The following is a 22773-nucleotide window of genomic DNA, read 5'->3' on the forward strand; positions in this document are numbered from 1 at the left end:
TAATTATTCACATTTTCTTTATTGCAAGATGAGATATTGTAACTTGCAACCACTAAGGTGGTAATTCAGTTGGTATAAGCTTGTATTTTATGATTTTAAAGTTAAAAATTTGAGTTAAGATATAAGTTGAAACTACTTATAACAGTAAAGTCTAACATTTAGGCTATGAGATGGATTTTGGACTAATTAGATATCTTAGAGGTGTTATGATGACGAGTTCACTCTTAGGATAGTAATTATGCTTAGATTGGACATTTTACAAAAGGAATGGGCTCCTATAATTACACTCGGGGAAGGTTGCTATATTGATCGTCCCTGCTTCTCTTTTTCGTAAAGAAAAAAAAAAGAAAAAATGGTATAACTTTTATTTTTCCTAAACAAGTTTTATTAAACTGGAAATAAGGGTCATATTACAAAATGCAGACCTTCAAGTACTAATTAAAAAAAGACAGAAATAGTATAACTTGCATATCAAAAGGTATTTAATATAATTTCTTATTATCTCGAAATAAAAATTAGAATTTTAAACAAGTTATGCAAGGTATTTATTTAAAAAAAAAAAGTTAAAAATTTATTTAGTGCAAATGGGGAGCCTGGCTGAGTCAGATGATAAATAACCAACCCTACAGGTTGCATAAGAGAGGGACAGTGGGATTGGGAAATTTTTGCCGTATGGAGGTGGACAAAGAAGACACAGAAGGAGGATTGCAAAATCAAAAACCTAACCCTAATCAGAGCGAAGGATCAAAAGGAAAGTCATGCAAGGGATGTCTCTACTACTCATCGCTACAAAAGTCCAAATCCAAAAACCCCACCTGCGTTGGCTTCTCCCAGGCACTTCAAGGTCGCAACTCTCCATCTTCAATTCATTTTCCCATCCTGTTCGATTTTTGTGATGCTTACGCTTTGGTTGGTCGCCGAGAAAATTAAGGAAATATCGCAACTTTCTGTTTGATGTTTTATTTACTTAGCTTGAATGAAATTCACGCAGTATCAGTATAGTGGAGGGTGTTATTTTCTTGTCCCCAATAAAGAGAGTTAAAATATTTTAGATATTATTTGATTGTTGTCAAAATTTGATTTTTATGATTGATCTCATTCACTAGTAACTTCATGATGATTTCAGGTTTTATGTACATCATACATGGTTGCCTGACACAAAGGCTGCTTTTCAACTTAGTATATATGCACTCTCTTGAGCATTAACACCTTTTTTTATGGTGCTAGTTGCTTTTGAGAATCTAATGCTTGAAATATGTGCTCTTTGACAGCAGACGCTTGGACTTTTCACCAAATTGTTTAATGAAATTGTTAAGATATAACTATGTGGACTTGTATACAAGGACTAATGTATCAATGATTTATGTTTCTAGTTTTATTCCAATAAACTTATCAAAAACTATGAAAATTTCAGTTCCCAAATGTAAAGCCCCAATGGAAGGCTCAAACCATATGGTCTATACTCCAAAAAGACTAGTCGACGATACAATTAGAACCCCATTGGAATTTTGTAAAGAGCAAGAACTTCTCATTCCCAAGCAATGTGGAATCTCATACATCACCTATCTTTATCCTTATCATATAGGGTATCGTAATTTCCCCTCCTTAAATTTCAGAAGTCCTCGTCAGGCCTATCTGTTGCAGGTGGCATTGTTCAAGTCTCACATTTCTGGTTGAGATAGACTCTGATACTATTTGTAATACTTCAATGGAAGATCCAAACCACATGGCCTATCCCAACCAAAAATGTGGGACTTGAGTTGTGCCACTTATAACTGACAGGCTTGACGAGGACTTCTGAAATTTAAGGTGGGGAAATTGCGATGCCCTATATGATAAGGATAAAGGTAGGTGATGTATGAGATTCCACATTGCTTGGGATGGAGAAGTTCTTGCTCTTTATAAAGTTCCAATGGGGCTCCAATTGTATCATCGACTAGTCATTTTGGAGTATAGATAATGTGGTTTGGGTCTTCCATTAGAGCGTTACACCAAATGAGGATGTTTTTCAATGAAACTTATGCAACACATGTACTGATTTTTTAAAGTGTATGATCAGTGCCGAGGTATGTTGTCGGGGAAACTGAGTTGGAAGCTTCCAGAGAGGGCCGGAGTCTTGCAGATTTCAAGTATGCTTGTCTTGGTTACTCAGTGTATGTGGACAAGAAGAACTCTTCAAGTGATCAGCAGAATAAACAAGCAGAATTGCCGTTTTGTGTTGGGCTTGAGGTGTTATATCTTTACTCTTCCCCACTGGTTTTCATGATATATGAAACTCATTTCACATTGTATTTTTATGTTTGAGACTAAGTGGTAGAGGCCTTGTTTGATATTTGGATTACAACCTTGTACACAAATGTTGTTTAGACCCATATGTAACTTTATTTTTTTGACTAGGATTTGTGCGAAATGAGGGAATATTACTTGCTATTGAACAGTTTTTATTTATGTTATCAGAATTACTTTGTCCAGATGTGAGAACAAACCCTTGAGTGTAGGTGCACAAAGTATAAATTTAAATTATAAATAAAACACCCATTTCTCCAGAAGTGGATTTTCTTTCATTTCGTAAGTTCTGTGCAGTTCAATCACTGCTGGGTGCCCGCTGCTCCTTCTAGTATTCTCTTTCGGTGTCTTTTTTATTTTTCCTGAATACATGGATCTGTGAATAGGATTGTATCTGGGCCCTGGGCTTACTTCTTAGGGATGGGTCTGAAGTGCCCTTGCCTTGATGAGGTTGCACGTCACATAAAAAAATCGATCTCCTGCCTACATAAACTTTAATATCGAATCCTTATATGGAAGGGACTACCCCTGCTTGCTGTTGTCCTTGCCTATTGCTTCATCAAATTATGATCTAACATAATTTCTCCTCTTTCAGATATTGTTGGACAGAAGACCTGCAGATCATGCTCCTGCACATGTTCCTAAAGGTATTGAAATGCATGTGCTTGTCCTTGCTGAAAAATTTTATTTACCCTCTGGTTGTGTCAGAGTTTTTTTAGTTTGAAGTGGAGAAGAATTCATCTCTCGAGGAGTTTTGTCACAGTTAACAATACTGTGGTTGCAAAGAGACAGATTTGCATTTAACTTTTACGTTACACATGCTGATTAGATTGAGTCTTGTAGAAGTTTGCTTTAAGTTAGATTCTCTCAAAGCTGTGGAAGACTTGTGACTTGCTGGTCGTTACATCTGCTGTGTGTTTTCCTGAAATAATGCGGTTTTGTGGCTGTAAATTGAATTTTCCATTTGTTTTCTAGTTGGTCCTTTTTTGTTCAAGGTAAAATTTCATATGGCTGCAGAACGCCACCCCAACCCCCCCCCCCCCCCCCCCCCCCCCCCCCCCCCAAAAAAAAAAAAAAAAAAAAGGAAAAGAAAAAGAAAGTAGCTGCAGAGTTGGTGGGCTATTAATCTAGCAGCCCAGTGCCAAGTTGCTGAAAAATTAAAGGATTGAAGGGAATATTCTTTATTAAGCAGATATGCCATTGCTGTTATGTAGGTGTTACTTCCTTTCAAAATTTACAATATATATATATATATATATTGAACAATTTTGTAATAATCTGGATTCCAGAGTCCAAATGCATCTAGATCTCTCAATGGATTATCTATAATGCATGAAAATAAAATCACGCTGGGATAAGTAATGCACTTTCACTGTTGAGGAGGTACCTGCGTTGCTGCCTCTATATATGGTTTATTCTTCCATGAGTTTTACTGACAGTTGGCCCTTTCTATGTCTCTGAAGTTCTAAAAATTGCCAAGTGATATGAGATTTCTTACAGCATAAGATTTTAGGGCCTGTTTGGACATTTAAAATATCTCAGAATGTTTGTGAACAGTAGTGAAATGGGTTGTGAATAGTAATGAAATGATTTGAGTTAAGATACTTTATTGGGTTTTGGGAAATGAGAGAAAAAAAAATCGAATAAAAATATTGTAATATTAAAATTTTGTTTGGATATAATTTTTTATTTTTGTTGTGAAATGTGGAAAAGTTGTATTGTTTTTTTGTCTTTTGTTTGGAAGTTTGGAAAAGTTGTAATGATATTATAGATGAAAAAGTTGAAAATTTGAAATTGAAAAATATTTTATGTTTGAGTAATGTTTAGAAAGGAAATATCTAATAATATCTGAGAATACCTTCTTTTTAAGCTTGTTACACAAACAAGGAAATATCTGATAATGTTTGATTAGTTTGTCTTGGACTTCTGGACTTTAAGCTCTCGTTCTGCTTTTTCATTTCCAGAAGATGTTCATGCTCTTCCTCAACCGCAATCTCGGACCTACAAACCAGCTTATCACACAGGAGAGGAGTACCTGAACAGGCATGAAAATAAAAATCTGATAAAAACATAGTAATATAATAACTTATTAATGTGCTTTCCATTTTAAGTATTTCAGTTGTCCATGTATATACAGGTTTAAAAGGAATGCAGGCCTGGTAGCATCAGGTGTGGCCAGGAATGTGAATAGAGTGTGCATCTACGTCAAGGAGAGTTTGGATGACATTTTATACCCTTACCGAAGGCGACCCAAGTAAGATTTTTTTTAATCACAGTTGCAAAATATACATGATTGCCGCCGGATTTGGGATTGTCCAATTTTCCCAATTTAAGTTAAATTATTTTGACATCCTGTTCTGAGTAATTATACTTTTGTTGAGGAAGGAATATGATGATCTCTTTCACAGCATTGTAACAAATAAATTATGGTTTCACTAAAAATTGTATTTCTCGCTTGACATTTGTGGTCGTAATTTGTCTAAATATTCATTATAAGGCCGTTTTGACGACATGAATGCTGTGTTGATTCAGGACATATGAGAATATTGTGAATTGTAGTAACTATTTCCCAAAACCCAAAAAAGAATCAACTCAAACTATTCAAACTTCCAAATAAAATATAAAAATAATTCAAATTTTCAACTCTTGAAACAAAAATTACATTAAAAAATTATATTATAATAATATTTTTATTCAATTTTTTCTATATTTTGAAAATTTTATAAAATATTTTAATTTAAATAATTTTATTACTATTCACAAAATATGTTATTACTAATTTACATATTTTTCATTTTATGTGTGTGATCAAACAAAGTCTTACTTCTTAGAGGCCTAGGAGATGTTTGGAAAAAAATTTCATTTCATTTCATTCTATTTCAATTTACGCTGTTCAAACATAGATATTTTTAAATTAATCATTATAATTTTTTCAAAATTAATTAATATAATGTTTTCTTATTAAGAACTTTTCAAAATTTCAAACAAAAAATAATTCAAAATTTTTAAATTTAAAAATAAAAATTATATTATAATAAAATTTTAATTTTATAATCTTTTTTATTATTATTATTTTTTTCAAAATCTAATAAATACTTAAATAAAATTATTTTATTATTATTTAAAAATTATCTTATTATAAAATTTTTATTCCATCTCATTTTTCAAGAATTTCCATATAAATTCTTTGTGGTCGTACTAATATGTTTAAACCAACACGCAATACCGGCTGTCTCCAATCAGTCTAATTAATTGAATCACGTCACCTGACCCTACCACACTCTTTGGCATTCCCATCCATTTTAATTGAACATAAGTTGGTCTTCCATTTAACACCTAATATACACCGAACTGTTTTGAATGTTTCAAACGAAAATCTAAGTGTGGAAAAATAATCAAAATAATTGAACTAAACATTAGAACAAAATCCAAATGCTACCTAAGTCTAAACCTCAAAAAAAATACCAAAGAAAAAGAAGAATAGAAGAGCTATAATTAAGAACCTTCCTATGATATTGTTACAAGTCTCTTAACTCCGCTGCTGCATGTATTCTTGGTTAAATTATCAAAAACTTGGGACCATCTGTGTCAACCCTGATCCTGGTTCAGTCATCATCTCCTTTCTCTTCCTTATCTCCAACACTTTGCGGTGGCTATTCGAGTGAACATTGCCAGAAAAAGTAGGACTACATGCCGGTCTGTACTCCGGGAAAAGCCTTCCAGACTTGTACCGTACCCCGCATGCGTTACAGAGCGTTTTGGGACCCTTCGGGCCGGTTCTCCACTGGGGGGTCTTCTGCACCTGGCAATGGCTACACCTACGCTGAAACAGGGTCCCACCGGTCAGAACCCTGGGTTTCTTCTTCTGCTTCTTCGTTGGCGGTTCGGCAAACGCGAATAGCTCCATGTTTTGGTAGGTATTAGTGAAGATAAGATAAGGTGAAGACGGTGGCGGTGACTCAGGGAGCCCCGACCCTTGTGTCCAAACACGATTATTGGTCCTGGCCCGTTTGGTTCTGGTTTTTGAAGGAACCGCCGAGGAAAAACATGGAGGTCTTGTTGAACTCGGTCTCGGTCTACTCTCCGGTTGTTCGGACCGGTTCGTAGTAAGAGTTTCAGCTTTCTGTTTTCCGGCGACATACGAAGCAGAGAAGTCTGACGGGGAATCGTCAACAAAGTGAGAAACCCATTCAAGCTCTGCCAAATCATCATCCTGCAGAACCCAAATAAGAAAAAATATTATATTTATCTCTAAATTTAACGGAATTCTGAAAAGAAAAAAGGGTTTTCTGAGTGAAGGAAAACATGGTTTTCGTATAAGAAACGTACAGGAACGGCAAGTTCGCTGGCGAGATGAGACTCAGACTCAGCGGTGCCAGAGAAATGGATGGAATTGGAACTATCATCGTCGGCTTGTTCCTGGGAGGACGAGCCGGAAAGGGAATCTTTTACGAGTTGTTCCTCTTCTTGTCCCACGACGTTCCCATCTTCAAACTCTGCATTAGACAAGTCCAGAAGGTCGTCCACGAAGAAATCCTCGCCGGGAACCCCGATAGCAAAACAATGGTCGTCCAACAACGCTTGCTGCGTCGATTTCTCCGGCAACTCTCCACGCAAACTTGATTTCAATGCTCTCTCTTCCACGCACTGCTCCATTTCTACATTCATTCAACATATATTTACCCAACATAAATCCACAGAGTCAGCCATAATTCAAAAATCCTATCTTTTGTTATTGTTTTTTCTTTTACGTAAGTTTTACCTGATAAGGATGAAGAGGAAGATGGAAACTTAAGGATGGTACGAGTTTGTTGGTCGGGACACTGAGAAGAAGGCTGGTTCGTGGGCGAAACTGGTGCTGAGTTATTGGTTTATTATCTTCACTTCTCTGTGTCTCACAAATTCACTGCTATTTGAATATTTAAGTTATTCTTTCCCCTGATAGGGTCACGTTAGATACGGGGTTGCTGACTATTCTATTCTCGCTCTCGCTTAGCTGGCTTGCTCGGTCCCATCCCTCATTTTCCTACTTTTCTTTCTTTTAATACTAAAAGATATTACTTAGTCATCAATAATCTTTAAAAAAACATCATACTAATCATAATTTAATTTAAAATATAAATTTTATAAATTAAATTATGTTATACGAATGGTATGTAGTGAAAAATATTTTATATATACGATTTGAGAATAAAATATCTTATTATTATTTTTTATTTTTATGAACAACGTGAAGGTGACAGGGGGTTATGGCGCCTACCTACGATTTTTCAAAAACGGAAACTGTAACGAAACCGCCGTGATTTTGTGCGTTTCTTGGCATTTTTGGAATTTCTGGTCTGGGTATTGTGATTATTTACGGTAATGGGATTGCTTTGTCGCGTCAATCGCGGCTCCTTTACGGCTTCCGCTTTGCATTACATTATTCTCTCCCGCTCCTCGTTTTCCAATTTCCGTGAATTGTCACAGCCACGCAATGGGGTCTAGTACGTGTCGAATCTAGTGGCCAATATGCTCACCCGTCCTCATCGGACGGTCTTTCTTTGTCGGATGATGTGTTACTCGCGCTAAATCACGTGACAAGGTAGTCGTGGTTTTGAAATTTGAGTTTAATGTTAATAAAAAGCTAAGGACGAGGAACCTTAACCGCGTTGCGTTTTATAGCTGGCCATGGAACATCTCGAAGAAGGCTACAAATACAGACTAGCAATTAAGATTTGCTTTGACATATGTTCCAATTACTTTGAGCAATTAGAAACTATATTATTCAAACTTATATAATAAATATTCATTTTGTCGGTACATTTTGTCAAAGGTTTTTATTAGCTAGGTGTTATTCTCGCCGCTGAGGTTTTCGTTAATTATTTTATATAATTTTTTTTTATTTTGCATGTATTTTTTAAAAACTTTTAAATATTTAAAAAAATTTACAATATTATTAAAAAAAATACTTAATTCATCATTAAATAAAAAATAATAATAATAAAAATATAAAAATTTTCAATGATAACTTCTAGCGAGAGCCACCAGTAGAAAGAATATAATTGTTATTTTATTTTTTTAGTCACGTGACCTTTGATTATGCGGATTATGCACCCAATATTCATTTGAAAATAAGGATATCTTTTGTTGATGTAGTTTTGTGGCCTCAATATCACGATCGAATAACCCTCTCCCATTACGTGATGGTTCTTTGTGGTAGTGTATTAGAAGTGTTCATTCATGGCTTGCTTGATGATGAATAACAAGAAATAAAAAAGACAACTTTTATATGCTTTGGTTTTAAGGCTTATGTTCACGGGTCCTGAGTATAACCCTAAAACTCATTATAAACACGGTTGAATAAATGTTCTCCATTCTTGCTAAGCTCTCCAAAAGTTACCTTGGGGCTCTCTAGCAATCCTCCCTCTCTCAAATGAAGCCGACCTCCTCTATGTTTGCCTCCTCTCATTTTTAAGTCATTTTCAAACAAAGCCTAATTCATTGAGACAAAACTCTCTTTCTCCTTTACTTCCTATCATGGCAAGCTTTTATCTTCCATGACTTTGATGGGTTTTACATTGGCGTTCATTTTATCCCAACACCTTTATAACACAAACAATGACCTTTTAAATTGCATTATTAGATTTAAAAACATAATCATGTAATAAAATTTATATAGTAAAACTTGTAATATATGTAATATTATTCTTAAAAATATATATGATTTAATATTATGATCTCAACGTTAAATGTTGTAATTATCTCAATTGAAAAAGATAATTATAAGAATAAGTATTGGTTGGCCGGAACACAACGCGTTACGCAAAGTTCCAAGTAGTGGGGGGGGGGGGGGGTGGGGGGGCACCTAGTTTCGTGAGCAGATGAAGTAAAGTAGAGCCGACCATTGACCAAAGAAGGAGTGGCAAACAATCTACGAATCGACATTTGGCACTGAGAGTGATCTGTGGAGAGATTAAAAACAATACAAATATATCTGCAGGTGAAAAGATGACAACCACTTTTATTTCGAGAGATGTTTCGATATTGCTTCAGTTATATCGTTTATATTTTTTTATTTTGACGTGACATTTAAGGTTTATAAAAATACAAATACAAATATAAAATGAATAAAGAGAACTTAAAAATTCATTCTTTATATTTCTGTATTATTTAATGTTATTTTATTTTAAATATATATTTTTTATTTTGTTAATAAATGACGTGACACTACATGTCAATAGAGCAAAGTGAGTAATACGGATGAAAATCAGCTAAAACCGGCCAGTAAAAGTAGAGAAAACCGAAGACATCAAGTTCAACATGATACTCGTCGGTTATCAGTGTTCCTTTAGCGTCACAATGAGACAAAAAATTGAAAATTTTGGTGTCGCGAGTGGTTCGAAACTCATAAGTGGGAGATGCGATATGAGACATGATTTGGAGTCGTGATGAGAGAGAGATGCGCCGCTGCATGAATGAGGAGAGAGAGTGAGAATCAAGAGAAGAAGAATAAGAAAACGTGGGTATTAAATCCTAAATTAGAACGTCGTCGTTTGGTGTATTAAACAATATAATTTCATTCTTAATTTTTTTTATCTAAACTATACGTGAAAAATGACATTGCTTTACCTTACATATATATATATATATAATTGGCATATTTGTCAGTTTGAACAAGGTTTAAATCGAAACTAAACCAACCAACGTTAGTTTCAATTTATTTATATCTCCGATCGACCGATCCTCTATCGGTTTCAGTTGATTTTGTATTTCAATGGCCGCTCTGCATCAGTCCCGATCGGTTTGATCGCTTTTTTGTACACCCCTGGTGAGTGATATAACTAAAATATTATAGTAGCAATTCTCCCTCCCTTTTAACCATTCAACCTTGAGTGTGAACCTTAACCATAAATGAGGTACATAATAATATAAATGATTATAATTTTCTTATTTTATTTATGCTCGGAATTTGAGATATTATTATAATGTATTATATTTTCTACAATCCCACACATTTCTAATACGAGAAATGTTGCTGCTCCCGCCGAAGGCTCTTGATGGGTGGTTATTTTAATTTAATTATTAAATAAGTATTTTTTAATAATATTATGATTTATTTTAAAAAAATATTAAAGTGTTAAAAAAATACATAAAAAAAGAAGAAGATAAAATGCACTGACGAGAGCTCTACAGGTAGCTGTAGAGCCACCCTTCTAATACACTTTACATTAAGTAAAGCTGTAATGTTTCTCTAATTTTGGGTTTTTATTTTTCCTTTCAGATATATACCCCTAATGTTTTTCTCTAGGATAAATAGGCATTTCCTAGTATTAATTATTAAGGAGTAATTTAAAGAATAAGATGAGATGAGATGAGAAATTTATGATATGAATAGTGGTGAAATGATTTGAGTTATGATGTTTTATGAGATTTTGGAAAATGAGAAAAAATTTTGAATAAAAATATTATAAACTTAAAATATTGTTAAAATATGATTTTTTTAATATAATTTTTATTTTAAAATTTGGATTTTTTTTTTAGAAGTGTGAAAAAATTGTAATGATTATATAAAAAAATTGAAGATTTAAAATTAAAAATAATTTGTGTTTAAATAACGTTTGAAAATAAAATAAAATGAGATAAAACCATCGCACCTTTCAAACAACCTCTAAAGCTCAATCTTCCTAACATGAATGATTTGAGGTAATATTTTATTGGGAGGGATTTCCAGATAGTAATTGGCAGGATTTTTAGAATATATATGTATCTGACATAATATAGTTTGTAATTATATTTTAACCCCATGCTTTGATTTTTTGTTGGGATCCTTAGTTCCTTAATTGGAAAATCTAACCCTTTAAGGGCAAATTAAATTAATAAACTAAAAAGTACAAATGCATATGGTAGGAACCCCAACAAAGACTGTACGTAGATCCAGCGTTTAATGACTCAAAGGAAAAGGAGAGCAACTAAAGAAAAATGGAAGGAAAATGAAGAGATATAGAGGACAGCACTCTTGGAAAAAGAGGGAGAGTTGCTAGGATTTTGAGTTTTGGACGAGAGAATTGGGAGAGAGCGTTCTACCTTAGCTACTAAAATCTAAGCAAATAGGACTAGGATTGTAAATCGGTCTAGGGAGTCAGGGACGGAGGAGGGGGAGGGGGAGGGGGGTGATGACTATCGAAAAAGAGGGAGGATTGTTAGGATTTTGAGTGTTTTGGAGGAGAGGATTGGGAGAGAGTGTTGTACCTTGGCTGCTAAAATCTAAGCTAATAGGGTTAAGGGTCTAAATCAGTCCAGTCCACGCGTGTCCCCCGGGGGGGGTGGTGGGGGTGGAGTGACGACTATTGGTTTACCGGTCCAGTCTAATTATTTTGTTATTTTATTTCTTTTATTTTTTACAAATAAATTAATAAAAAAATTATTTAAATTATTAAAATTAAAATTAAGTAAATTATTAATGTGATTATATAACAAACTTATTAAAAAAATATTTAACTATAATTATATTTATGACATTGATAGTTGTTACTTTCTAACTTAGACTTTACTCTTTAGTAAGCATAATTTTATATATAGTTAATGAATATCAAATAATTTCATTGTTCATAGATTATATATGCTTGCTTGCAACCTAGGTATTTAAAAAAAATTATCTAATTAATTTAATTAAGTGTCAATAATAGAGTATATATGAACATATAATGTATAAACTATTTACATATAATAACATAAATTATTACTTGATTTATGATCTGTTATTAATTGATAACATATATTATTTAATATTTTATATAGTCAACAATAATAATTAGATAAAAATTACATTATTAATTTATATAATTACTATATAAAAATAATATATTAAATAACTATAAATATTTTTAAATATATATAGGGGCCTAGTCCAGTCCAAAATTTATAGACGCCGAGACTAGACCGAATTTCTTCAATTCACAATTTTTGAAGCCGAGATTGACAGGTACAATATTCGATTTGAACCAAAATTTTCAATCCAGTGATTTTTTCGATCCGAACCGAACTGAATTTTATACGCCCTTAAATAGGGCTGAAGTAGTTTAGAGGAGACAATTAAGGGGTACAGTGTTCCTTGTGAAAAATGAAAATCTATGCCTACAAGTAAAGACCATTTATCACCTCCAAGGTGGTAGTCCAGTTGGCAAAGGTTATGGGATTGTTCTTTCCTCCCTTGCTTGAGATCACAGGTTCAAAACGACTTATCTTGATAAAACTTGTGAACCAAAGTCTTAGTAGCATTTGCATGTTGGTACTTTAGTCGAGTTGTGGTGATGGGTTGCTCTATCCAAAGTTGGTAGCTATGGCTCAATCCAAATATGTTATAACAAGTGGAGCCCTTATGGTCACGTCCAAAGAGGGAAGCTATACTGACCTCTCCCCTCCACTCTTATGATGGAAAAAAAAAAGGATGTAAATACCATTTATTAGTACGAAGGACATGCCCAAGTTTCATCTAGGAGATCAGGCTCTTACAGTAGCTTTTTGGTTGATAGCGAGGTATCAAGGTCAACTAAGCATGCCCACTACCAACTAAACAACAGGGAGACTTTTTCCCAAACTCCGTCATACATTAATTTGATAGCGTCGTAGCGAGGTGTGGAGTCCCTCTTCCGTGTATAGGGGGGGATATTAAGTATTTTGGATGCAACACATAGCCAGCCTAATTTGACAATTAACGTTTATCTTGGATTTTTTCAAGCTTAGCAGAGTCTCCAATAAAGTTGGTGTCAATACATGACTACATATTGACTTTTATTACTTATAAGTCGATTGCATATAAACCAGAGATACCCAAATCGATTGCAAAGCCCACTTGGATTTAGAGAAGGAAAAGTCTTGTTGCAGGCCACTTGCGGACGGATTCGCGCACCAGGCTGACGTGGACATTAATGAAACGGTGAGTTTCATTCTAAGCGGGAAGATGAATTTGACAAACCGGCTGCAGTCCTTTCGATATTCACTTTTCTCACCTTTTTCTTTTTTCACTTCTCCTCTCACCTCTCAGCTCTCATCCCCGGTTTGACAAACTTCTCCTCTCACCTCTCACCTCTCACTTCTCCTCTCACCTCTCACGCCGTGGGAGCAAAGGTCGAAAATCCTCCCCATCACTTCTCCTTTCGTTCGGAACCACTGCAGTAAGCCGGGGTGGCGCAGATCTGTGCAGTCGGGAATAAATATATCGGAAGAGGTCTCTCTCTCTCTCATGCTTAATCGATCTTCGATCGTTAACATAGGATATATATTGTTGTTTTGCTTAATCGATCTGTACTTGGCCTAGGGTTTTCTGTAGGACTTGGCCTAGGGTTTTAATTTTTTGGGGTTTTCTGTTGGACTTGGCCTAGGGTTTTATTTTTTTGGGGTTTTCTGTGTTTTTCTTGTTAGAAGCCCCTAATCTGTTCGAAGATGTTATTTAGGGTTGGTTTGAGTAAATTAACATGATTTGTATACATTTTATCGATCTGTACATGCTGTTGGACTTGGCGAAGGGTTATAATTTTTTGGGTTTTCTGTTTTTTTGTCTGTTAGAAGCCCCTAATCTGTTCGAAGATGTTATTTAGGTTGGCTGTGAGAAAATGAACATGATTTGTAATACATTTTCTCGATCTGTACATGCTGTTGGACTCGGCTTTGGGTTTTTTTATTTTTGGGTTTTCTGTGTGTTCCCTGTTAGAAGCCCCAAATCTGTTCCAATATTATATTTAGATTTGCTGTGAGAAAATTAACATCATTTTTAGTAGATAATCTGGATCTGTACATGGTGTTGGATTGTAATAGGCCACTATTTTTTTAATTTTATTTGGATTTGAGGAATTGTTAGAAGCCCCTAATCTGGTTTTAAGGATACCCATGGATTTGGATTTGTTTGGATTTGTTTGGATTTGTTTTTAGTCGTGTGAATTGAAAGCAACAAAAAGTAAGTCTGATTTCCAATATCCAAGCTCTGTATTTTCTGAATCCATCTGAAAACAAGGCTTGAGGCCATACAAATATGTTATAAACTTTCACCTTTGATGGTCCCATGTGTTTGGCCCTTCAATCTTTTTAATATGTCGTGACATCAATAATCTATACGCCCACCAATATCTTCGTTGTTCATTTTCTGTTTTTGCAATATTGTAGCTTAGACTGCCACTTCTTGCATTTTTATAAATAATCTGTGTAGTTTTAGCAAGAACATTTTTTTGTAACTTTTTTAATTTAGCTTGTTTACTTTTACTCTGTCTTTGATGTTAGAGATTTGCACTTCCTAAACATATATAACGGTTATTTCTTGATTTGTATACAATTATCTTCACAAATCCCGACTTGACTGGCAACTTTTTGTAAAGTATGTGCGCGCTGGGATGTGGACACCATCATATGTGATGAACTAGTTTATTTATGTTTAGAGTTCCATACTTTCTGCATATAGCAGTATGTGAAGTGAACTTAAGTTTTCATTTTTACAAGTTACTTTTGCAAAGTATGTGTGCGCTTGGATGTGGATACCATCATGGTAGATGAACCAACTTTTTTTTTTTTTATCTCCTAGTAATTTGAAGTTCCTATTGATATCTGTTAATGTACCAAAGTACACTTTGCTAAAGCATTAAACACACCTTTACACTTCACTTCAACCCAATGTGAAGCACAATATGTGTAACTCCTTTTGCACTTGATTTTTTAGGATTAAACTCAGCTCCCCTTCGGGTGGATTAAAAATAATATAATCTTTTTAAGGATTAAACCATCTAACGTTTTGGGTGATTAAACTCTCTTGTTTTAAAAAAAAAAAACTTGTAAACCCCAACAGCAAACAATGAATGAAAAACACTAATATTTTTTAGCAACAGCATACTCCATTGTTGATTGGGAACATGTTATCTGAGGGAGATAGGGTATCATCGTCAGTTTCTTCATCTTCTATTGTTAATCATACTTTGAGAATCAACCCAATTTGCAATTGTGGGTCACCTGCTTCACTTAGAACATCGAACACGCCAAGAAATCCGGGCCGATCATTCTTTGGGTGTTCAAAATACAATACCAAGGTACAAAAATTAATTATTGTATACTTATCCAGTACCAATTTCAGATTGACTACACCATCCTTCACATTCTCATATATGTTTGTTTGTTTGTTTGTTTGTTTGTTTATATAGGGATTACCACATTGCAACTTTTTCATATGGGCAGATAGTGGTAAGGAAATGGAGAATGACCTTATGAAAGTATTCATTGAGATTTTGATGAAGAAGGAAGAGCTCCAGAAAACACATGAAGAGTTGCAGAAAACACATGAAGAGGTTCGCCAATTATTGCAACTTTTTCGAAGAAGAGAGGAAGAGGTGCGAACAATGATGGAAGAGGTTCGACATTGTTCGGAAGAGGTTCGCCGTAGAGATGGCGAAATTGTCAAGCGGGAGGTGGAAGTCCGGCGTCAACGCACACATATTCGTATATGTGTGGCAGTTTCTATTTTACTTTATTTGTACTTTATACGATCGCTTTGAGTATTAATAGGCATTTAGTTGTGTTTTGTATAAATTTGTTAGTGCAAGTTCAGAAGTTGGAACTTTTGGGACAACTCTTTTATGTTGGTATTTGTAATTTTTGTGTGGAAATTGAAGTGTATACATGCCTACAGGTCTGGCAACTTACTAGTAGAAATATGGAAGTTTTTTGGGGAAATCTGGACAGTTTGGAAGGTGCTTGAAATGTAGTTTATGCATGATAGACTTTTTTATTTGAGTAGTTCAGCTGGACCATGCAAATCCGAACACCTTACTTGTGCATGATAGCCTGTTTCCGTCATCATCTTCTTTGATGAGGCATAATAAAGAGGACTTTGTAACAAGTATATACTTGGCACTTTAGTGAAGGTTTTAGATCAAGAGGACTTCTGGGACAGATTAAGCGGATGATGATTTTTGGTGAAAATCAAGTATATACTTGCCTTCTAGGAGACACTCACTCGGCTACATACAACTTAAGTGGCATGGATGGTTGCCACTTTACGTAACTCATGATGAATATAAGCAAAATCTATATACAGTACATTATGATTGAAGATAAATTCCTTTAGTGTTTGTTTTACTCGGCAGGAAGCAGGGGAAGGTGCTGACCCCATCTATACCCCAAAAGCAACCCATAAAACAACACTTCCTTGCTCGGCACATGAACTTGGGTTCATCCACAACAAATATTTATATACGATTCAGGATTAGACTAAATCAGCAATTGTAAAACCTGTGAATCATCCACAACAAATATATATATACAGTAAATCTGAAATACACTCTCCCTACCAAATCAGCCCCTAATCTCCTTCCATATTATGCAGGAAAATAACGTCATTCACATGGGAAAAAGTTGGAACATACAACAATTACTTGAACCCCTGATCGACAATAAGCTCTTAAGTTCTCAAAAAAGTATTTACAACAAAGGTCCACCCTATGATAAATAATTACATAGCTATATGCCCAACAAAAAATAATTACAACTTCTCCACCCATCAAATGCCTAATTACAAAAACTAATTAGTAAATAAGTCAATACAAATGATTACAAAAATATTATATCCACCCATCAAAAAATTGCAACTCAAAAGCTGGATCAACGCACACAAGCTCGACTCCCCATCATTATTCCTATTAATCTTCCATGGCTTTGCACAAAATACTTCCCAATCATCAACATGATTAAACTGGAAAGTAAAAGCACCCAATACAAATGGATATGCCCAATCAATTTCCAATATATATGGTAAATTAAGATGTTTAAAGCAAAAAATGACATCAAAGTATCATGTGCCCAACAATATTAAACATTTAATGCCTACTAAAGTTAGTGCAAAATATGTGTATGCGATGGAAAGTGTATTTTAAGTTTAGCTAGCTGAAAATCCTCAAAATACCACTTCCTTCACATGCGGCTTATATATATATATATAATGCATGTACTCAATACTCCACCAAACATGCAAGTGTATTTTTTCCACAAGTAGATATCTTGAGCATCATGATTAAACATTCTATGTATGATAATAGATGCAAAATTGCCATACTTCCTTCATGATCAAGCTGGGTTCCATCCGGATGAAGTTGCATCTGTCACACGTATAATATAACGGTTAAAATTCAGGCCCAATACATCCTCTAAAAAAAGAATTCACCATGTGAAAACATTTTTCATTTAGTTTGAGATGACAAAAATCTAACTAAATCATCTTACACTTTCTTGCGTCTCATTCACCGCAACGTCTAGCTCGGTGACACTAAAGTCCAACACTTCGGTAGTGTTTTGAGGAGGCTAATAATACAGCATGCAAAATATTAGTAAGAAGTAAAGTTTAACCATGAGAAATCTTTAAATACACAAATATGAAAAACCCAAATGAAACCTGAAATGTGACACTTTGTTGTGTCCCAACAACTGTGGAACCAAATAAATTCCTTCTAGTTCCCAGAACTTCGCCTTCTACTCCATGCGGCTACAAAGGAAGCAAATAAAAACCAATTTCTATTAAGTCATAAAGGCATAATAACAGTAAAACACACTTTCTTGAAGCAGTAAAATCTGGAAATTCCTTTAGTCTGTAATTGAGTTAACCTGTTTACGTTTTCCTTTCTGAGTAGCCTTCTTTGTCGTGGGTTTAATATGTTCAATCATGGATTTTTTCCTGAGAGAAGGCGGTCTGCCTTTTCCTCTCACTACATGGGGACTGAATACATTCTTAGAAGTGGCAGTTGTGGTGGGCACGGCAGTTGTTGTAACATTCACCTTTGATGGCGGCTTGTTCGTGCGGTAGCCTAAGTTCATTGCATCTAACTTAGCTAGCATATCCTCAGTGTGCTCATCACATGAAGATGCATTTGTGGCTACTTCGTTGCATTTCTTGATGATACGTGAATATCTGCATACTTCAGGCCTCTCATCAACCCCATCGTAACTACTTCGTATAAGAGTGTAAGTTCTCTTTATGTCTTTCCGCCATCGATCTAGTATGTACTTTTCTGGCACCGAGCGGACTTTGTTAACTCTCATAATGCCCAATACATGCCTACACAATACCCCTCTCATCTCAAACAAGGCACATGAACACTTCACCTCACATTCAGCCTCATTAAAGTACACCGTGTGGGTAACCTCCTTGATGAAATCATCAACATTCACTTCATCTTCTACATTGTATGTTGCAATTACACCATCCTTCCTGTGTAGAGTTGGAAGAGTTGCAAGCATCCCTATTACTTCTTTTTGAACTTCTCTAAATTTATTGCAAGTGTATATGTCTTGAAAAGTCTTCTCAAGTGGAGAGGGGGAGACGACGGGAATTGTAACATTGAATGACTGGAAGTCCGCCGCACTTTCATTCTCAATCTTCTTCCTCAATGCATTATCGAACTGATCGACAAACTCTTTTAAGTTTGTCTTAGCATGAACATACCCGTCGAAAAACGCATTCATACTCTCGCTTCTTTGGGTTGTACTCATTCCAGCCCAGAAAACATCTTTCATGAATACCGGTGCCCAATACGTACGCTCAGCATATAAACTTTTCAACCAAGCATTATCCTGCAAGTTGTACTTCGTAATTAACACTTCCCAAGACCCCTCAAACTCCTCAACTGTGTGAGAGTCATACACACAATTTAACAACCCAGTTTTCAACCCAGTTTTGAATTCACCATGTGAACCTAGCTTCTCAGGCAACTTTTTCAAAATGTGCCATAAGCAAAATCTGTGTCGACTGTTTGGAAAGACAAGGCTTATTGCATTTTTCATGGCTCTATCTTGGTCCGTGATAATAGCCTTGGGAGCTTCACCGTCCATACAATTACACCAGGTCTGAAATAACCATGTAAACGTTTCTGTATCCTCACTAGAAATTAATCCTGCGCCCAACAATATCGACTGTCCATGGTGGTTTACACCCACAAACGGTGCAAACGGCATCCCATATCTGTTTGTCAAATAGGTCGTGTCGAAGGTCACAACATCACCAAAATATTTGTAGGCTGCCCTACTTCGTGCATCCGCCCAGAATACATTCCTCAACCGCCCGTCATCATCCATATCCATTAGTGAAAAGAATCCGTCATTTTTGTATTGCATCCGAGCAAAATACTCACGGAGGGCTCCAGCACCACCTTTCCCAAGTCGAAGGTGGCGTGCCTTGTCAATATAATTCCGACAGTCCTTTTCATTGAATGGCAAGTTCTCAAACCCACCCGCTTCTTGCACAAGAGAGGCAAAACTCTTGTTCATTCTTATCCCAGCTTGATCATTTATGTCTAACACTCTCTTAACAGACTCGCTCACTTCTCTATTGCAGCGAAAAAATCTCGACTTTTGTGGACTTAAGCCGTGATTATGGGAATTATCTACACTGTTCACCTTTAACACACCTCTTTCTAACGTCACATTTATTCTTGCCTTACAGTCTGTCTTTGATGTCGGACGTGGCCTGGCAACATTAGACGTACGGTTCCGTGCCTTCCCACCCCTGGCACAACCCAATGTGACATATCTCAGGCTCCCATCCTCAAACCTATGGCTCCTCTGAGTCATTATCCCAAAACCGCATTGTTGCCCATATCTTTTATAATAAGACAATAAGTCATCTTCAGATTTAAACACCATTCCCAATTTCGGCTCCTCAACAATATCGGCCCCCTCAGTTTGGGGCACATTATCATGTGGCCTAGACAGATCATCACTCCCCCCAATAACAGTATCCATACTTTTTCCAGTAGACTCAGGTGTGGGATCTTGGGTTTCATCAACATGGCTTGAACTTGCAGAGTGTAGACCACTCGAAGGGTTAAGATTCGACTCGCATGGGGGCAACGGGTTTCCCTGCAGTTTACACCATCAAAATGAAATAAATCAATTTCATACATGGTTAAAAATAAGTGCAAAATCTGCTTGGGTGAATTTATCACCTGACTAGTTTGTGTAGATGCACTGGCTTCAGGACGCTCGAAAAATGGGGGTAACCATGCATTTGGCATTGGTGGATGGCAACCATGCATATAGTTTGAAAAATCCGGGTAACATGGTATTGGTATCACCTACAGATTATGAAAAAAATGTGTATTAATATAGCTCACGTCATTTGGTTCTAAAGGTTTAATATTAGTACATAAATACATCGTCTCTTGGTTTAATTGAGATGTCACCTGGGTTGGTAGATTGGTTGATGGATTTGCAGTTGGAGACGTCGATCCCAGTGGATAGAATGGTATTGCTATCATCTGTGGAACAAAACCAGTCATGATAAAGTCACTTTCAGGAATTTAAGATAATTTGCTCAGTTCCATACCTGGGAGGGAGGATTTGTGGATGGATTTGTTGTGGAATCTGCTGTAGAACGTGTTATAGGATATGCATGGTCCTTCCCTTTCTCCATCTAAACAAAGCATTAGAAAATTCAAAAAATTTCTTCACTATAATTTTAATCAAAGGCAATAAAGTAATTACAATTCTTTTTAAAGCTGGCGACGTGTTCTCTGTTAAGTAAATTGGAATCAATCCTCCCTCCTTGGTTGTAATTATTTTAAGAGATATTAAAAAAAATAACTAAGTTTTAATTGTGTAAAGCCGGAAGAAAAATGCTAGTATGCTTTAACAAATGTTGCTAAAACATAACTGAATTACATGTATATCTAAGAAAGTTGATGAATTAAATGACATGCCTATACCCAAAAAAAAACAATTCTGGTACCTTAAGCATAACCATGTAATCATGTAGCAAAATAATAATATATATATTATTATAATTTGCAGAAAATATACAAAGTTCTCATTTAAGCATTCATATAATATTCAGTACATTTTGTTCTCATTCTCTTAACAATAACATTAAACCAAACATATAGTTCACCATTTCATAAAACAAAGCATTAAGGGGTCCATGAGGATAATTATTTTGACCGGTGGGAATAGTTCATGGTTAAGAATCCGTCTTCAGCTACAACCGAACATTAACATGCATGAACTTGGGAAGATAATAAATTAGAAAAGCGAAGGTTTTTACTAATTTTTATCTTACCATAAGCTAAAGTCTAAAAAATATTTGCCTTATTTAAATAAAAAAAAATAAAAGTTTGTTTCACCATGTCTAGTTGTACTTCGTATAACTCTGTTTTCATACTCCATGTAACTCTGTTTTCAAAAGGCAAAGCCAAATCCTTCGTTATTACAACAACCAGGAACTAAATGCAGTTACAGTTTTCCTTAAATAAGCAAGTTTATACCTTTCCAGGAAGTGGTCGCGCAGAGGACCTGGTGAAGCAGTTGACGTCGTCGCGCAAACGAGGAAAGTTCTGCAGTGGAGGTGCTCGCGCAGAACAGCTGGTTGTGCAGTGGAGGTGGTCGCGCGGAGCTGGTTCGGCAGTGGAGGTGGTCGCGCGGAGCTGGTTGTGCAGTGGAGGTGGTCGCGCGCGAAGGGGGTGGTTCTGCAGTGGAGATGGTCGCTCGAAGGTGGTTCTCGCGCAAAGGAGGTGCTCGCGCGGAGGAGATGGTGCGGATGAGATCGTCGCACGCTGGAGATGAGGCTGCTCGGTCGGGGAGCTCAGGTCAGGGTCGCTCGGAGCAGCTTCAAGACGTCCTGGGAGGGAAAATGCCAGAACTAGCGTGCGGAAGAAGTTTACGTGGGATCGTCCGAATTTTTTTTTTTTTTTTTTTCTCCATTGCCACGTCATCATTAGTGCGCGAATCCGTCCGCAAGTGGCCTGCATGTAGAACTACTCTTTAGAGAAACCCAGGAAATGCAAGGTTAGCTACTGTTGCAACATGTACCTTACTTCCATGTCCAAGGTGCTGGCCTCATCCTTGTCCAGTTTCCCACAAATTCCCACCATTAGAAAGGCATGCATTGCACATTGTACAGTCTTCATCTGTATTGGCATGCATATGCTGTGTCTTTGTCCATTCGCAATGTCATGAAACTTGTTCATATTCTTCCGTGTCCTGATCCCGTTTGAGAAAATAAAATGTTTCTCATTATAACTTGTAATGTTTATCAATTATGTCTCGTTTGTTTTTAGAAATGAGATGAAATGAATTAAAATTAAAATTAAAAATTAAATAAAATATTATTAGAATATATTATTTTAATATTATTTTTTATTAGAATTAAAAAAATTGAATTATTTATTTTATTTTATATGAAAATTTGAAAAAAATTATAATAATTAAATAAAATAAGATGATATATTTTGTGAGAGTGAACAAACAGGTAAACTCGTAATGTCGACGACAACTTGTAAAACTAGAAAGAAATCTAAACGCGTTCTGCTAGGTACAGGCGGGTTGCATACCCATCGGCGCACCATGATGACGGGGCAGGAGCTTAAAATAAACAAAGAGGAGATACAAAAAGAATAAGATTGTCAGCCATTTTCGTCTCTCCACTTGAAAATACGAACTCGAATATCCAATTGTTGCTATTTGCTCTATTTTTTCTTGAAAATATAT

At 35.7% G+C, this 22773-nt stretch overlaps 4 protein-coding genes across 6 annotated transcripts; 2 read left to right on the forward strand and 2 right to left on the reverse strand.

The window, feature by feature from the left end:
• The first annotated feature begins 614 nt into the window (after positions 1-614).
• Positions 615-4798, forward strand: LOC122312429. Of its 2 annotated transcripts, none has more exons than XM_043127033.1 (5): positions 615-844; positions 2060-2229; positions 2882-2933; positions 4254-4329; positions 4424-4798. In XM_043127033.1, the coding sequence occupies exons 1-5, from the start codon at positions 673-675 to the stop codon at positions 4542-4544; spliced, it is 591 nt and encodes a 196-aa protein (XP_042982967.1). In that variant the 5' UTR covers positions 615-672; the 3' UTR covers positions 4545-4798. The 2 variants fall into 2 exon arrangements, with proteins under 2 accessions (XP_042982967.1, XP_042982966.1); XM_043127032.1 differs by having other exon boundaries at positions 618-844; positions 4251-4329.
• Positions 4799-5668: 870 nt separating this feature from the next.
• LOC122312474 (GATA transcription factor 5-like) lies at positions 5669-7209 on the reverse strand. Of its 2 annotated transcripts, XM_043127097.1 has the most exons (3): positions 7049-7209; positions 6616-6944; positions 5669-6499 (listed from the first exon to the last, which is right to left on the reverse strand). In XM_043127097.1, the coding sequence occupies exons 2-3, from the start codon at positions 6940-6942 to the stop codon at positions 5852-5854; spliced, it is 975 nt and encodes a 324-aa protein (XP_042983031.1). In that variant the 5' UTR covers positions 6943-6944; positions 7049-7209; the 3' UTR covers positions 5669-5851. The 2 variants fall into 2 exon arrangements, with proteins under 2 accessions (XP_042983031.1, XP_042983030.1); XM_043127096.1 differs by lacking the exon at positions 7049-7209 and having other exon boundaries at positions 6616-7042.
• A 5928-nt stretch (positions 7210-13137) lies between these two features.
• On the forward strand, positions 13138-15978 carry LOC122313043. Its single transcript, XM_043127746.1, has 2 exons — positions 13138-15338; positions 15450-15978. Exons 1-2 carry the CDS (start codon positions 15165-15167, stop codon positions 15798-15800), a joined length of 525 nt encoding a protein of 174 aa, XP_042983680.1. The 5' UTR covers positions 13138-15164; the 3' UTR covers positions 15801-15978.
• A 1274-nt stretch (positions 15979-17252) lies between these two features.
• LOC122312775 (protein FAR1-RELATED SEQUENCE 5-like) lies at positions 17253-20704 on the reverse strand. The gene is made up of 7 exons (XM_043127428.1): positions 20618-20704; positions 20475-20549; positions 20238-20366; positions 17902-20151; positions 17693-17782; positions 17524-17601; positions 17253-17399 (listed from the first exon to the last, which is right to left on the reverse strand). The coding sequence occupies exons 1-7, from the start codon at positions 20702-20704 to the stop codon at positions 17253-17255; spliced, it is 2856 nt and encodes a 951-aa protein (XP_042983362.1).
• Between the last annotated feature and the right edge of the window lie 2069 nt (positions 20705-22773).

Source organism: Carya illinoinensis, chromosome 6 (genome assembly GCF_018687715.1).
Source record: "Carya illinoinensis cultivar Pawnee chromosome 6, C.illinoinensisPawnee_v1, whole genome shotgun sequence".
In the NCBI taxonomy this organism is placed as follows: Eukaryota; Viridiplantae; Streptophyta; class Magnoliopsida; order Fagales; family Juglandaceae; genus Carya; species Carya illinoinensis.